This window comes from Myotis lucifugus, unplaced genomic scaffold (assembly GCF_000147115.1).
Source record: "Myotis lucifugus unplaced genomic scaffold, Myoluc2.0 scaffold_9, whole genome shotgun sequence".
Taxonomy (NCBI): Eukaryota; Metazoa; Chordata; class Mammalia; order Chiroptera; family Vespertilionidae; genus Myotis; species Myotis lucifugus.
The window spans coordinates 4,421,761-4,440,663 of record NW_005871057.1 but is presented as its reverse complement, the minus strand read 5'-3'; the positions used below and the strand labels follow the sequence as shown (position 1 = coordinate 4,440,663).

The following is an 18,903-nucleotide window of genomic DNA, read 5'->3' as shown; positions in this document are numbered from 1 at the left end:
ACCTCCTATGAATGTATAGGTGCCTCCAAAATTCATATGTTGAAGCCATAAGCCTGAGGGTAAATACATTTAGAGTAAGGAAGTGATTAAGTTTAAATGAGGTCATAAAACATAAGAGTTGGGCCTAATCTGATAGGCCCAATAGGATTAGTATCCTTATAAGAAGAGATATCAGAAAGCTGGCTTTCTCCCTCTGGACACACACACACACACACACACACACACACACACGGAGGAACAGGCATGTGACGTTAGTGAGGAGGCCTTCTACAAGTCAGAATGAGAATCCTCACCAGATACTAATTGACTGCAACCTGGATCTTGCATTTCTAGCCTCCAGAACTGTGGGAAAATAAATTTTTGTTGTTTAAGCCACCCAGTCTATGGTCTTTTGTTAAGGCAGCCCAAGCAAACTATGGTACCACCATTTACAACTGAAAGATATAACTAGCTCACTTCCTGCCTCCTCTCTTCTATAGCCTCTGCACACTGTTCTACTCTTTCTTTTCTCCATGGCCCTCATCACCCTTTAATTTACATTATAATTCATTTATTTATTATCCTTATTGTTTATTATCTGTCCAGAATGTAAACTCTCTGAGGACAGGGGACTTTATTTTATTCAAAACTGCTTTTCAAGTTCTGAAAATAGTACCAGGCACATAATAAATGCTCAATGAATATTTGTTAAATTTACAAAAGAATACAAATATTGAAATAGATTTTTTTTTCGGGTTAGAGATCAGTCATTGAAACAAATAAGAATGTACAACTTATTAATCATTTATTTTAGACAACTACTAAAATTATAATCAATTTTAATTTATAATTTTACTGTGAAAAAGTATTAGAGTTGAGTGACAAAATAGGCTATTTGTAAAATATGCAGGACTTAATGTTCTATATTTTTTCCCTGGATTGATGCTTATGAAATGTTAAAATATAAAAGGGTTCCTACGGAGATTCTGTATGGTAGGTTTAAATGAACACTGGACATTAAAGAGTTATCAGAAGTTTTATGGTTTTTTAGAATCACCAGCACAATTTAGAAGACACTAAAGCAGCATGTAGCTCCTAAAGTATTTTAGATACACCTTTCTTTATACATAAAAATGTGAACGATTTGTTTGATTGAATTTTCACATGCTGACTCTTAATTGGATATGCTTGGGAAAGGAAACGTGAAGATGAATGAAGAATCTTTATCAGGTAATATTGAATCACTGGACTTTAGAACTCAGTGGGGATAAAAATGATTTCATAGACCACATTTTTTTTCCCAGATTAGATTACTATTTCAAAGCACTAGCCAAGTGAAGTGAGGAAATGACATATCATGTATTAATAAACAATGTGTAATCCTTTGGGCACATGTATTACAAAAGTACCATTAGGAAAGGACAAAATGTGCCATGACTGTGAGAACAAATTCTGATTCATTGCTATGCATGTACCCACAAAGCATGACCAATAAGAATGAAGGCACTTCTATAAATCTTTTCACAGAAAATGGAATTATTTTACCTAAAAATATAAACATGAATCTGTTTGTAATAAATATAAGTCATTTCCTCACTAGACTTAAAATTCTATAAAGGTCAAATTAATTATGTTGTATTTGCAGAATAAAACATGCCATTATAATTAAGCAAGTCATAATTATGAAATACTAATTAAGGTTCTCATCAGTATCATATGAGATTCAATGTAATTATCATCATTGAATCTCAGTATATGGATCTGCTTAAGCCAATTTTGTATCTCTAAGAAGCTTAAGTTAAATTGGTTATAAAGCTTATCAGCTTTATAATGTCTGGCTTTGGACATAGGAACATGTTACATGATCTCATTAATATTATTATTAAACTTCAAAGTAAACAAGTTCAAGTTCTTTTAACCAAAATTAAATATAAGGAATACTTCTTTGGCTTAGTCATCCTGGATATTCTAATACCACACAAAAATTTATGAAAAGCCACTCAATTTCATAATTTAAGAAATGTGAATTAAAATAATTTAGGCCAGTGGTCGGCAAACTCATTAGTCAACAGAGCCAAATATCAACAGTACAACGATTGAAATTTCTTTTGAGAGCCAAATTTTTTAAACTTAAAACATATAGGTAGGTACATTGTTATTAACTTAATTAGGGTACTCCTAAGGCTTAGGAAGAGCCACACTTAAGGGGCCAAAGAGCCGCATGTGGTTCATGAGCCGCAGTTTGCCGATCACGGATCTAGGCAAATGTTATTCTCATACATCAGAATGACAAAATATTAAAAGTGGTGCCGAAATCGGTTTGGCTCAGTGGATAGAGCGTCGGCCTGCGGACTGAGAGGTCCCAGGTTCGATTCCGGTCAGGGGCATGTACCTGGGTTGCGGGCACATTCCCGGTGGGGGATGTGCAGGAGGCAGCTGATCGATGTTTCTCTCTCATCGATGTTTCTAACTCTCTATCTCTCTCCCTTCCTCTCTGTAAAAAATCAATAAAATATATTTAAAAAAAAAAAAAAATAAAAGTGGTTTCTAGAATGTAGGAAGAGTCTCACTTATTCATTGCTTTTTAAAAAAAGGAATTACTGTATCTTTATGTGTAAGAATAAAGCATTCTCATGTGTGAATGTTAACTTCAAAAGCTAAGACAAGAAGATGAAAAGAGAACAGCTAGAAATCATTTAAAATGTTGAGAAGAGAAAATGGTACAGCAAGAATAGGAAGTCTGTGAGAGCAGAAACATCACCAATAGTAATGAAACTGAAAACTCCTGGGGCACTTAACGATTTTCAGGCAACGTGGTAACAGTGATTACAAGCAGAGCACTGACTGGAGTCACACTGCCTGGGTCTAAAAGCTGGTGCTGTGACTTCCTAGCTCAATAGTCTTAGGCAAGTTTCTTAAAGAGCCAGTTTCATACTTTTTACCAATAAATAGTCAATATCTATTTGTCGGAGACCATGTTATAGGGTTGTGAAGAATACAGTAGGTCATATATAAAAACAATAAGACAAATCTTGATACATAAATAATGCTTAGTATTTTTATTAATAAACATTTATCACATTCATTCATTTATTCATCAGATTTACTTTCCCAGTTATTTTGTGAGATGAGTATTATTATTCTCATTTTGGAAATGAGATTTCAGAAGTTACTTTTTTAAGTAATTAACCCGTCACATAAATTCGATATATGCCACAAGTGCCTGAAATATGCCTGACTAGCCACAAAGTTATGATTCACCCCCACATTACCACTATCTCTTTAATGTAATAAAAATCTCCCCTATATCTCTGGTGTTTTGGGGAAAGTGATTCTTTTTCTGCAAAAATACATAGAGACCCTGTTTCTCAGTGAGCATATTGGAACTTTTCAATGTTAGCTTAGTAATTAAAGGAGAGGTGTTATGACAGAAGAAGTCACATGGTGCCTTTGCCATGGGGTTTAAGGTTTCATCTTATTCAGCTTTAATGAAGCCTTGTAAGGTGCAGAAAGGAGTGTGTGGTTTTCAAATCACAGAAACTCTCTATAATTAAACCTTGCAATCAAAACATTGCCTACCAGCAGTTTCCATAAACTGATGTGCCTATAGAGGATTTCCAAAAAGGGTTTAAGAGGAGTTCTTGTAAATTTTGTTAATAAAAATGCTAATGCTTAATCCTGAGTGAAAAAAAATCAAATAAATTATAAGAATTTTTTCAAGATTAAAATAATGGTGCATGTTATTTCCCATGTTTATTCATCCAGGCCATAATGATTTCCCTAGCAAATTCCTCTTAGACCCACTCATCCTTATCCAGCCAAGCTCTGCCTGATTCTTCTCACTTGCACTATTGTTAGCCTCTTTCACTAAAAAACTTTAGTCTATCAGTCTATGGTGATTCTTTTGTTCATGATTTTAACTTCTGAATGATAATGTTTCTGAGAGTCACAACCACTATCAAAATGGCCTGCCTTGGAATAATATGCCCTGAACAAACTTAGAAACACAGCCTTACAAAGGCTCTTAAATCCTGAAGATTTTACTGATAGACAATGCAGCTCAGAACTCACTGTCTGTGATTTGTGAAATGCCAGTGAATGAACATATATCTACTGGTGGTTTGATGACCTAAATGGGACCTATATTTATTTCACTAAAGTCTGGGATCACCGACATGCATGTCTTTAGTAGGCTTGTTGAGAATGGTAAGAGTCACTAGCCCATTGCAAATGCTATTATGTATCTCGATACATGACATATTTGAGAGAAAAAGGGACTCGAACATCTTTTGTAACCTTATGGTGACATTAAGGATATTATATTAATGCATTTTATTATTTGCTTGCCTCCAATATGACAACCATTTTTGCCATTGACTATTGTAGAAATGTTCAATGTTATTTCTTTTTTGAGTTCTACTATAACTTCCTTGGCAATGTTCTTTTTCTGAAAAGTTGCATGACTCACTGGCCTTTTATTAATGTCAAATCATGGACCAGGGCCATTTCTGGTGGAGCTCTTTGGTGCCTGGCTTATCAGCAAATCTGATCTCTACAGAATCATAACATCCAATAGCCAGGTAGAAAACTGATTGGAGGACAGAAAGTGATGTTGTTAACTCCATTAACTAGCAAAGTGACTGGAATGCTTTGCTAGTCATCAAAGAAGCCTACTCTACTGGTACACTTCATACTCCAGATCTGAACATCTCATTTCACAACTGAGGTTTTCACTCCTTGTAATTTCCTCTACTCCTGCCTGTCACTGTTTTACTATCTATAAATGACTAGAGAGAACTCCACACGACCAATCCAAAGCATTACGGAGCAAAAGCCTATTTACTACAAAGCTGCTATATGTCAGAAGCGATCCCATGGAAGACCACTCTAAGGAGGAGTCTGAAAGGCTGTCCTTCTGCCCTTGGCTTACAAATAATAAATGAACTCTGAGAATTTAATCATAGACACATGAAATCCATCGCTCTCACTTCCCCTTACCAACCCAGTGCCTTTCTACCTACTGCATCCAGTCTGTGTTTCACCAGCCCCTTCCTCCCTGGCCTTGGCAGGATCCTGTGCTCTGCCCTTCGCTCCACATTTTAACATCCCTTCTAGACTCCTGTGGTTACCAGGGCACACCTGGATGACTAGGGTGATAGTAGTGATGATTCCAAAAAGGAACCAAGAACTGACTGTGTATTACTGTTACTTTCTAGAGTTATTGTGTTCTCCCTAGTCTGTGAGAGAAAGGAAGAAAAAGAAGATAAGCATGGTCCCTGATACTCGGGTATCCCCTTTTATTATGGCTTTTCATGCTCATTCCTATTCCCCTGAATATCTCAACTTTGCCTCTCAGATAACTGACTGAATATGTTGTCCTCACATCAATAACAAAGACAAATACCACATGATCTCACTTATATGTGGAATCTAATGAGCAAAATAAACTGATGAACAAAATAGAACCAGAGGCATGGATGCATACATGGAACAGACTGACAGAGCTCAGAGGGGAGAAGGTGAAGAGATTAGCCAAAGCATAGCCCAGAGACACAGACAACAGTGTGGTGATGGCCAGAGGGAGGGGGGATGGGGCTGGGTGGAGGTGGGTAAATGGGGAGAAATGGGGGACATCTGTAATACTGTCAACAATAAGTAAAAAATAAAAGAAAAAAGATAAAAAACAAAAATAAATTAAAATAAATAAATCTGTATGAAACCAACAAGCCATGAGAGGCACAGCACAGCAAGGAGGTCTCTTTTCAGCACTGCTAGCTATTCACTTTGTCTGTGATTCTTTTCTTCCATCAGTAAACACACCAGGATCATTAGTTAGTGGAGGCGATAGTCTCTGATTGCCATAATCTCGAGGAAATTATGTTAGTGCCTTCGAGGCATTTACTGCGGTGGTATCATTGTGTGATAAAAATCACCTATCAAATGAAGAAACACTCCACACAATTTCAATATCCCAAGTCTCATCGGCTAATTTTAAAATGATTAATATATTGTGTACAGTTTCAAACCAGTGATTTTATGAAATTAGAGAGAATAGTCAAAGAAATTTGTTATTCCTCTATCAACATCCATGTAGCTAGTCACATGCCCCTTCTTTATTTCTTCAAGGTCCAAAGTTTTATTAACTAAGTGGAGCCTGCAGAAGCTGGCTTTCTATACAATTAATGTTTAAAAACCTGGTGAGAATTTCTAACTGAAAATGGTAGAACAATTATCTGCACCCAGCTTCAACTCTTACTGAAATCTGTTGCAGCTCATGATATGCTGTGTATCTGAGCAACATACAAAGTTCCACATTCTCAAAGCTTGGTGCAAATTGGAAGTTGTGATCCACTCAAAAAATTCTGGGGATATAATTTCTCCTAAGGAAGTATATTTCTAAAGTTTTTGAGTATAGCCTACCCCAAAATAAGCTATTAAGCATTTAAATTTTTTTCTAACTATAAAATATTAATGTCTTTACATATGTTGCTTTATGTAAATCTTTCAAGGGAATATTCTCATCACCATTTTCAAAATAAGGAAACTGAAGCTTATAGAAATTAAATTATTTTCTCAAGTGGAGGAGCCAAAATTTGAATGCAGGTGTAAATCCTCTATTTGGGGTGTAATTGCTATCAAATCTGTGCTAAAATCCTGACCCAGCCACATAATTACTTAATATGAACCTTGGTTTTCTCATCATTAAAATGGAGGTAACATTATCCCCTGACAGGGTCTCTGACATTATGGGTCAGATAATTCCTTGCTGAGAGGGGCTGTCCTATGCACTGTGGCATGCTCAGCAGTATCCTTTGTTTCTGCCCAGTAGATGCCCATAGCTCAGCCCCCATGGTTGTGACAACCAAAAATGGCTCCAAACATTCTCAAATGTCCCTGGAGGGTAAAATCACTTTGGTTGGGAACCACTGATCTAAAGTAAAGGATAGTTGTGAAGAGTTCATCAGTTAATACATACAAAGAACCTGAAAGTGTGTCTGGTATAGAATACTTAATGTTAGATGATGGTGATGACAAAGAAGAGGAAGAGGAGGAGGAGGAGGAGGAGGAGGAGGCAGAAATATACTTGCATTTGACTAAATTGTATTTGTATTTTATTCAGGCCTAATTGAGTGCATATAATTAATAAGAAAACATGAAAGAGCTGATTAGAAAAAAAGAAAAATTAAAGAGGACAGGTAAACGTCTAGTTTTTTTAGGATTATTTCAGAATAATTGCCATATGCCTTTTCCTTTGTATTAGGTAAAAATCTTCTGCTGTAAGATTGTATATTAAACAGCTAATTAAATTTTTGCTTGGTATAATGTTAGTGCACATCAGCATAGAACCAGTACCATTTCAAAATCTAGATCCAGATTCAAATGGATACAACTTCCATCTATTAATAGAATATTATAATATACTATTTTTCCTTAATCAGGTTAGTTAACCTTGAAATGAATTTATACTTGAGAACATTCAGTTGTGGATTATTACATTTACTAATGAATGTTGCACTGTAATTAGCATGTTGAGAATTGAAAGAAAACTACAAAATATGTCTTACCTAAAGTCTTAACAGGGTCAGAGTAATCAGAGTCAGTAAATTGTCCCATGACATTTGTGGCTCTAAATTTAAATCTATAAAATAGAAAAAAATAATAAAAACTAGCAATTTGCATGCCATATGATTTTTTATGAATAATTTAGCAAATAGCTATTAAAATAAACATTTTTATTTAAGATAAAGCAAATTTACAAGATGTAGACTTGAAATTCAATGACCATCCAGACAAATAGATACTATCTTTATGTGAGATGAATAATTACCCTAGAAATGGACCTCATGAACTTCATGAGAGAGTGACTAAGCATCTGGGCAGACTCGTAAGCAGTCAGCAGCTCAACTGAAGCAGATTACCTACCTCCTTCACAGATTTGTTTGGATGAAATAATGTAGTCTGTGAAAGTGTGTTGCACAAACAGACTTTTAAACTATAAATCATAAAAATAGTTATACCTTGTCGACCTTTGAAAATACCAGTGAACCAGATTTAGAATTGTCATATAGAACTTGTTCATTTGTATGCAATTAAGAAAATGTTTCTTAAATCTATGTATGCACAGCTATATTTTTACTTCCTATGCTTTTATGACATCTGAAATGGAAAATAGGTACAGAAGAGAATCAATCTTAAAAATCATTCTATGATTCCAACATTCACAAAGACAACCAAAACACCTTATTTAAAAACTATAGACATCCAGGCATTTAAAAACATAAAATCAATTTACATTAATAAATTGCAATGCATAAATTAATCTCTACTATTCTCAGTTTCTTATTATTGTATTGATTATATGAGGAGTCTGTTTTGGAAAAAATACGCAAAATGAAAATACTTGAATAAGTATTAAACTTTGTGATATACCATTTTCATAACTATCATATGTATAATGATTATATTTCAGGCAATAACCTTGTAACCACAGTAACTGTAATTCATAATAGATGATAGAGCATTTTTAAAAAATTTGCCTACCTTCTCTAATTTTTCAAATGCTAATTTGGCCTAAGACACTTATAAAGAATTTAATAATGCTTTAGTTAGTTGGCAAGATGAGACTAGCTACATTTTTCAAATTTACTAGTAAAAAATTATATTTTGAAAATAAAATAATTCAAGATTTTTTAAAATCTGTCATCTTGTGACACAGAAATAATAGTTAATTTAGTAGGAAAAATCAATTTAGCAAAGAAATTAACAAAGCCAGAGATGAAAACAGTCTTTTCAACAGATGATGTCGAGAAAACTGGATATTCACTGACCAAGGAATGGAGTTGGACCCTACCTAATACCATTTATGAAAATTAATGAAAATTAAAAAATTGATTTCATTTGTAAAGAGATTTTTAATATGATATTCAGTTGGATCTACAAAATGCCAAATATTAAAGTGAGTTGTAAAGATTTCAATCACTAAATACGATGTTTGATGGTATATAGAGGATAAAAGTATTGCTATGAACAAGGTAAATCGAAGCTATCATTAACCAAAAGACTGTGATAGTGTTCCTAAACACCTGCACATTAACATGCAAGGCAAATAATAAGTGAAAAACACAAAATATTATATTGGTCACATTGTCCTCTACAGAAAGAATTAAATTCTCCTATCCAAGGGCACATTTTTCATATTGACCTTATGTTATTTATCAGATCAAAAGATCAAATCATAATTACATTTAGGTTTGTCTGCTTTTCCTATAGAACTATATGTCTGTGGAATATGAAGCCAATCCTTTGTTGGTCTTTACATTCCTGGAGCCTAAAAATTCTGATCAGCTCTGGCCAGTGTTGCTCAGTGGTTTGAGGGCTGTCTCATGCACCGAGAGGTTGCTGGTTAAATTCCCTGTCAGGGCACATGCCCAGGGTTGTGGGCTCAATCCCCAGTGGGATACGTGCAGGAGGCAGCTGATCGATATTTCTCTTTCTCTTTCCTTTCCTCTCTTTCAAGTCAACGAAAACATATTTTTAAAAAATATTTTTTAAAAATCTAGTCACAATACAAGATGGATGCCCAGTGCTTACTGAAAAGATAAAAGGATGGGTGGATGGAGGAATGAAAGATATCAACCAGCTTGCTAACACAATGCATGGTAGGTATAAACTATACATACAAGTATTGCTTTTTTGGCTTCAGAGGTCCATTGCAAATTTTGTCTTCATTGCCAGGAATCATACATGCATGATCAGCACCTATGATGTAGATTTCTTCATTGCTACTGAACTTTGTTTTTCCTTCTGTACACGGAGGATTAGGAAAGCCTTCATTTGTAAAGTATGGCCTTGGTTTATTAAAATATGCATCATACCACTTTGTTACATTTCCATCATGCTGAGCTATTTTCAGAAAAAAAGAATGATGATTACAAATAACATATACATTATTTTCAAATTTATAAATGGTTTTTATAATTGCATGAAGAAATTCTGGATGAAGTATCTTTCACTCTATGAACCACCAGGGATATTCAGCTGATTTACCTGGATAAGCATCTAGAGAAAAAAAATCCCTCAGTCAAGAGTAACTGTAATGTTCACATCTCCAAAGAAGTTACCAATAATCCATCTTGTCAAAGTCAAAGCAATCCTACTAGCATATGGAATAAATAAATCACATATTTTATGCCTTCTTTTATTTCTATAAAAATGTTAGCATAAGTGTTTTGTATAATTAATGATAATATTGACAATCTATTAAGGTTAAGATGTATGTGCTAATCAGGAGTCAATTTAAATTACTAATTTTGAACTGAAATTTCTATACCATTCATCAATTCATACTTTATAAATTAATAGGATAAGTTAATATTTAATGATACCTCCAGCTTCTGCTACAAGCACTTGTACATTTTTGATGGGCCCATGATCATCATTATAGTAACATATTGGCATTCTGATGGTAATTGTTGTTGAAGTCACCAGCAATTTTCCTGTGGCATCATAAATAGGGGTTGGTTTGGTTTTTGGTCGGGCTGGAGCTATAAACAAAGAAGTATCATAATTGATTTTTTGTTTCTGAAGAGGAGAAATAAGCATTTAAATTTTTTTTCAGGCAGGTAATTTACAGATAGCTTGATGACAAACATAAAGAACAAATGAAATAGTCTTATTTTGATACAGCAAATATTAAACAATTATTATCTCCTGGTGGTATAATTATATATTTGAGAATTAACCTGAAATAATGGGACTCAGGTATAATTTTTGGACATCTGACTTATCTTTACATATTAAATAAATTCAAATTATATATGGTCTCACTCAAATATAATTTTCATAAGTGCATTAAATCATACTATTATTTTAGTGTTTTTTCTTCTTCTTTTACTTATTTTAGCTAGTTTTCCAATTTCTATTCTAGTCATACTAGCACCTCCCTTTCACCCAGTTTATCCATGCTAAACATCCTTTTATTTCTGTGGAATAGATTTCCAAGAGCAGAATTTCTGGAACAAAAGATATATGTATTTTTAACTTTTAATAGATATTGCCAGAATAATTTCTAAAAGTGCCCTGATAATTCACATATTACCATCAGTGCATACACATATCTCCCAAATCAATATTTATAGAAGCTCTGTTTGTTTAATTAATTTCATCTCATAGCTATATATAACAACTAGAGGCCCGGTGCACAAAATTCATACATGGGGGTGGGGGGTGAGGGTCCCTCAGCCCGGCCTGCACCCTCTCACAATCCGGGACCCCTCAGGAGATGTGGGACCCGGCCTAAACCGGCAGTCGGACATCCCTCTCGCAAACCAGGACTGCTGGCTCCTAACCGCTCGCCTTCCTGCCTGCCTGATTGCCCCTAACTACTCTGCCTACCTGCCTCATCATCCCTAACCACTCTGCCTGCCTGTCTCATCACCCCTAACGACTCATCTGCCTGCCTGATCACCCCTAACTGCTTGCCTGCCTGCCTGATCTCCCCTAACCACCTCTGCCTCAGCCCCCGCCACCGTGGCTTCATCTGGAAGGACATCCAGAAGGTCGTTTGGCTGTCTGGTCTAATTAGCATATTATACTTTTATTTTATAGATTGTTTGAGCAACAATGAGTTGCTTAATCAAATTTCATTTTCCATCTTTATTTAATCTTGTTAAAAGGCCTCTCAATAATGCTATAAAATTGACAATATTATTTCAATTTTGCATACGAGGAGATGGCCTTATATCACATAGCTATAAAAGGGAACCAAATCTTTTTATTTGATCCTTTAGCTCATTCCTCTGAGATATAAAGCCTATGATATTAGATGAGTAGCAAGCTTATTGGGGAAAATATCTGTGAAGAGTAAAGATAAAGTGAGCAAGAGGAGATGGTGAGAGCCTTAGACCACAGAGCACAGGTAGGGAGACACCTGAGAAAGGGGAGGAGGAAGAAAGAATTCAGCAGGAAGAGCCTCCGGTTTCAGGGAGTTCTGAGAAGCTCTAGGCCACGGAGGAGTTCCCAAGAAAAGGTTTCCAGTTAGAAGAATCTTGCACTGGACATGACTCTCCAACCTGACATTATCTGTCAAATGCAAACTTAATGAGACTACCATTAATTCAATATCACTCCATGTTACTAACAAAATCATTCATATTACTGAAGAAAATTAATTTCTCTAGGACCCCACCACTGCCTCCAGTATATATATTTATATCTTCTCTCTTGGGGATCCTGAAATCTGGGCATAACAATCTAATGACAAGAAAGTCAGAATGAGTCTTCTTTACCTGGGATGACCAAAGCATCTGAAATGGGAATTTTTTTACTAAAGAATCAATATTGTTAAGGGCATATCTACATGTCTGCCAACAAATAACAGACATTAAGATGAATTGATGTAAGCTCTTCTTTATGAAGTCATTTTTTCAAATTGCTGATTTTTTAAGACTTTGTATTTGTATTTCCTAAGCATATAATTTATCAATTAAAAGCAAATTATTAATATTTATATACAGCATTACAATTGTGGAAACTACCCATTGATGAAAAGATAATATTTATCAGCTTCACCTTACAGTGAATGTTTCTCATTCTCTAGTAGGGCACTGTCCTAAGTGTTTTTTCAAAGATTATCTCTTTTAATCCTCACAACAATGTATGCAGTAGGAACTAGTATTATCTCCACTATCCAGGCTTACAGAGGTTAAGAAACTTGCCCAAAGTCAAACAGATATCAAGTGGCCAATCCAGGATTCAATCTCAGCAGTCTGACCCTAGACTCAGCCTAGAGCCTGCTTTTAATCATTGTGCTTGGTGTCCTTGCCAAAGACTGAGAATCACTGTGCTCTGGTGTCCTTACTTTTTGGTCTAAAGAGAGAAGCAACAAGGAGGTGGAATTCTACTAAAGGTCCATATACTTGTTTTGTTTGTTTGTTTTTAGCTCTGCAGGTTTTACATAGCTTTTTAGAGAGATGGCACGGCTACATGCAGGTTTTCAGTCTCAGGAATAGAAGGCACCCTGATGACTGAATGACCCTAAATTCCTCGTAAAAATCTTTTTTAGTTTTTATGGATTTGGCAGGCGAGGGGCTCCAAATTTTAGTTATATTTTCAATGAAAACTACCTGTAAGATTAATAAATTGATAGATCAGAATCTTTAGAGTTAGAATTATAAAGCTGAATACATGGTTGTTCAGTAAACACTATTTAATTAACTGTAAAGAATTCAACTTTCAATATAAATAAAAGTCATTGAGGAATCTAGTTAAAACTAGTCAACTTCTAGTCATGGGTAATTTAAAGAATAAGTTTCGTTTTCAATAAAATTTAAAAACAAAATAATTGACTATAAAATTTGTCTCAGAAGAGTTTAAAGTTACAGGAAAGGAAATATAAGAAAAAATAGCAGGTGGGCATTCTCTTTATTTAACCCTAGAGGGCCGGTGCACAAAATTCATGCATGGGTAGGGTCCCTAGGCCTGGCCAATGATCAGGGCCAATCGAGGCCTTCCTCCTCTCCCCCTCCCCGCTGGCCAGGTCCTTCCTTCACTCTATGCCGCCCCCTGGTGGTCAATGCATGTCATAGCAAGTGGTCGAACTCCTGAGGGGACAATTTGTATATTAGCCTTTTATTATATAGGATGGTAATTTGCATCATTATTTGGGCATTTTAATTATAGCTTTAACAAGCATATATTATTACTTAAATATGCTTATTAAATGCACATGCATCATTACAAGCTTGACTCCATCCTTAATTCTAATACAGAATTCAAGTTCTATTACTGTTTGATTAAGAGAGCAGCATTTGTGGAATGAATGGGAGTTTGTGTATATACCTTTAATATCCATAGTTATTCTCATCTGAACCTTTGGTCCTGCACCAGCACTATTGATTGCATAAACCTAAAACAAAGAAACATCTTGTTACTATTTTCAAATTATTGCTTACATGTACATATAACTGATTATGGTTATATGTAATCATAAAATGATTCTACTTTTAAAAGCAATTGCATATAATCTATTAATTATATATTTCTTGCACTCCCTTAAATGTGAGTTATATATGGAGGAACAATATTAACAACAAAGTAATTCTTAAAACTGATCTTGTGTTACTAGTAAGCCCTGATAACAAAGGCTGATTGACCAAAATAGACTGATCACAGAGACTAGGAAAAGACTGTGGCTTCAATTGGAACCTGTAGGAGGAATCTATTTGCTCTCTTCATCTACTCTAACATTTTTTCCTCTTCTCTGTAGCTAGGTAACTGGCTTTCTGTAAATCCATATTCAAGATTCTCTTTTTTCCCTTCTCTGAGATGAAATCCTATTCCTCCAGCCTCCCAGTTTTCCTGTATTAAATCATCCCTCTGAAAGTTGCCCTTATGCCCTTCTTCACCCCTGCCCCAAAGTATCTGACGCTATAACCTGCGTAATGCAGCATATACACATAAAGCATTTCTGTTTGTATGTACAGAGGGTGATTTACACAGATGTGAATCCTTTCAATTAACTTTTTGCTTTGGAAACTGCAGACACAGAATTTTCTTCTATCCACATTATATTGCTATATAAAACAAAGACCATGTTCTCGCCCAGTTTATTGTACTTGATAAATGAAATTCAGAGTATAATGTTTATTGAAGTTAATAAATTTGTTTATATATTAGTGACCCACACTCCACACTATATATACTTTGATTGAATTAAAACTGTAATGATATGTATGATGTGCTAGTTATGGTGAATAACCCAAGCCCCAAAAACATGGTTAAAAATATCTAAAGAAAATACTTATCGAAGTTCGTAAATTTAAGAAAGTATCCACAACAAAAATGATATTATGGTCTGCTTCCTGATTTTTATTTCTTTACGGTGCAAGCTAACATTTAAGTGACATAGTAAATGATGAATTGGACAGTGCTTTTCAATTGCATTGTGGAAAAAGGTCACTTGGAAACCCTGGTAAATGAAGATATGCAGATTTTCATGCAGCAGATGGGAACAGGTGCTAAAGTTATACATTTCTAATAACCTCTCAGGAGTTGGGGTTGCTGTAAATTCCACTTTGTGAACAATCAGAGAACTTATTTCTTGTTCTTTAAATTATGAATTAGTTGTGATTTATTTCCTATTTTTTCTCATATTCACAATAGGCAAAACTGATAGCATACTCACTATTTACCATAACTACAAATCATTAATACTCACAATATTCTTATAAAGAAGTTATTATTCCTACTACTAATTTTTCAGATAAGAAAACTAAGATAGATTTGCAGAAACTGACCAGACACAGAAAATAGCAAAGTGAGTATTTGAACCAAGGTCAGTTCATTCTCTTAACCACCACTCTCAATGGTATGTACAACAAGAATCCTAGCAAGACATATTACCTAGTAAGATATAAAATTAATGAATAACTTAATTATATAAAGGGTAATGTATACATACACACATGGTAGTATTCTGATGATTATAAAGAGTTACTAGGAGGATTAGTTAATAAGCTAAGGTTTAGGATGAATTCTATGTTGCTTGAAATATGAATTTCTGAATCAGATAATTCTATTTGAAAATTGCAAGACATGCTATAAAAATCATCAAATGATGAAACAAATTGTTCATGGCCTGTATATATGCAATATGAACTCACATATACACTTACTTTCCAAAATGGATAATTTAGAATGAAGATATAAAATATTATTAGCTTTTAGTTATAGTTATGTGAAATATATGTGAATTTAAATCATGTAAATAATTATTTCTGCTCTTTGTCTTTGAAATTTGATTTTCCATGTTTCATTTATAATCACACACTAACAGTTTTCCATTTGGCAGAATCATCTCTTTATCTACCACCACTCTTTTACTTTTAGCATGCATTTCCTTTATCCTTTATTTTATTTCTGCATTTCTAACAATCATACAAATGTTGCTGTATTTTGGTGTTTACTTTTGGCTTACAGTAGTGCACATTTTTTTCTTATTTACAGTACATGCACAACTGTGGGTTGGCTGACATGGCTTAACCTTACTTGATATTTTCCCATTCCTAGACCCAGACTGAAGGAGCAGACTCTGCTTGGAATATCTTTTCTTGAGACAGAGAGGAAGAAGGAGAGAGCTGACACAAACTTGTAATGCTTCTCAATAGATGTGGCACATGTCATTGCCCAAGCACATCATGTGGCCAAAATCAAAGTCAATGGCATAGATATATGTATAAGCCACAGAATGGAAGGGGAATAAAATATTTCTAAACAACAATGCTATTAGAGTTAATGGCACTATTGTTTGTACAAAGGTTTTAATTACCTAAATATTTTCATAGGACTTGCTGTATTATAATAGGATATCAACAATTTCATTTCTCTAAATCTATTTTCTGTGGGCATGTCTTAACAATCCCCCCAAAATATGTGAAAAAATGTAGTGTGTACATAAGCTGAAGTATCTTTGAATGCTGAGTTTAACAACTTACTTTGTAAAACAAAGTACCTAAAAGCTATGAATGCTTACACTGATATTGTATGTATGTCCACCTTTCAGTCCTTCTAACATTGCGATGACGGATGTGTCCGTTTTCTGGATAATGCTGAGGTTGTGAATCTGGACAGCAGTAGGGTCATCTTCTCGGTAAACCAAAGCTTGATATACTTGGATATTTCCATTGGGTTGAGAAGGAGGAAGGAATGTTAACTGAAATTTTGTCACTTCATCTGGTATCTTCTGAAATGTCATGTTGTTAGGTGGATCCTTAGGGACTAAAATGAAATATTTAGCAATTAAATTTTATAAAAAAATATGTTCTTTTTAATAACCATATAAAACTTATTCACTTCAAATTTATGTTTACAAGGAGTATTACACAGATTATTTAACCCTATGGATTATGGAAACAAGTAAAATGGCTGATGCATTGTAACATCATTGACATCTTAGGTCACAGGAACCATACTGCTGATCCAGTTCATTATATATTTCCTTCTTATTTATTTAGCTTTATATATGCATTATTTTTATGCAGATCACATTTCCATGACTATTTGAGTTTAATTAAAAATAATATAGACTCATGGGAAGTTGTAAAAACCATACACAGTTCCAAGTAGCCTTCCCCTAGCTTTCGCCATTGTTGGCATCTTATATAACTGTAGTTTAATATCAAACCTGGAAACTGACATTGGTACAATGCTGTTAACAAGACTACAGACAATATTCAAATTTAACATTTTTTTCACACTTTCTTGTATGTAGTTCTATGCAATTTAATCCCATGTACAGATTCCTATAAACACCACCAGAAACAAGATACAGAGCAATCCCATCACCCCAAAGGAACTTCATCTTGCCTTCTCCTTGTATTTGCCCTCCATGTCTCCCCTCAACACTAATCATTCTTCATCTCCATAGCTATGTCATTTTGAGAAACACAAGAGTTGTTGCATATATTAGTAATTCATTCTTCTTTCATTGCCAAGTAGTGTTCCCTTATATGGGTGTACCAGAATTTGTTTAATCATAAAAAAACATTTGGATTGTTTTCAGTTTTTTTGTTATTACTAATAAATCTGCTACTACCATTTACATACAGATGCTTGCATGAACACAAGGTATCAATTCTCTATGATAAATATCCTAGAGTATAATTGCTGAATCATACTGTTTTTATAAAAGATTAACAAACTATTTTCCAATGTGGCTATACCCTTTTATAGTCCCACTAGAAATGTATGAGAAATCCAGTCTTTCTGCATCTTTGCCATCATTTGGTATTCTCACCATTTTCAACATTATTATTTTATCTGTCCTAGTAGATGCATAGTGATATCTCATTGTGGTTTTAATTTGCATTTTCCTAATAAGTAATGATACTGAAAATCTATTTTATCATGAGTTTATTTGCCAATCATATCTCCTCTTTGGTGAAATGTCTTTTATCAACTTTTTAACTGGATTTGTTGTGCTGAGTTTTAAGAGTTCATATATTCTAGATATTCCAGGTTTTTTAAATAAATAGAAGTTAGTTGGACATATAACAAGCTAAGTATCAATAAATTATTGTGAAAAAATGGTATACACGAGGATAAAATTATTTTATGAATATAGTTCATAATAAAAATATATTTTATGAACTATTTATTGCTATACTACATAGTGTTCTTTATATGAATAACTGGATGAATATATCTCTTTTGATCAAGTTGGAATGGATATATTTTTCCATACTAAATAAAGAATTTCCATGAAGAAGGCTGTTAATACTTGGCTATTAGTAGTTCAGGTACAAGCTCTTTTTTCTTGCAAACATCTTTAGAAATAATGCCCTCTGGCAAGCAAAAAATAAGTAAATAAATAACAGTGAGGAAAAAGAGAGAGAATCAGATAACATTTTATTGTTCCAAATACCACATTTTAAGGGCAAAAAGGCATAGCTAACGTAAAGGTTAGACAGGTTCAACACATTTTCACAACATTAGTTGTTAAACATATTTATGATACATAAGAAAAACTTTATATATCTTTTTACACGAGATGTTTTCAAAAATAAGGTCTGGTTTAAAAGTTGGATGGAAAAATTCTCTCAATGCTGGAACTTCCTATCCTGCAAATATATTTGGTTTTACATCTAAAATTCAATTTTTAGATTTAGATGTTCAGTAAAAATGTATTAAACTACAATATCCTTGAAAGAAGTAGCACATTAAGATTTTCAATGAATGCTTTATGGCATGGATGGGAAGAAGTTCAGCAGCATCTTTCCTCACAGGAAGGTAGGATGACAGAGACTTGCAATAAGAAAATAGATACCTGGGATACACGTGACAGCACATTGGAAACAAGTGGGATTTTAGGGTTCAGAGAATAAGATTGACCTTTTAATTTAGAACCATAACAGTAGACAATGCAGT

General features: G+C 34.1%; 1 protein-coding gene across 1 annotated transcript in view; it reads right to left on the bottom strand.

Annotated features, from left to right (window-relative positions):
• The window catches only part of PTPRQ (protein tyrosine phosphatase, receptor type Q), a 202,239-nt gene that overhangs the window by 48,963 nt on the left and 134,373 nt on the right, over positions 1-18,903 (bottom strand). The window contains exons 30-34 of the mRNA XM_023749759.1: positions 16,511-16,755; positions 13,819-13,885; positions 10,365-10,523; positions 9,660-9,882; positions 7,545-7,618 (exon numbers count right to left, since the gene is read on the bottom strand). Coding sequence (XP_023605527.1) covers positions 7,545-7,618; positions 9,660-9,882; positions 10,365-10,523; positions 13,819-13,885; positions 16,511-16,755 — 768 coding nt within the window. The remainder of the gene's footprint in view (positions 1-7,544; positions 7,619-9,659; positions 9,883-10,364; positions 10,524-13,818; positions 13,886-16,510; positions 16,756-18,903) is intronic.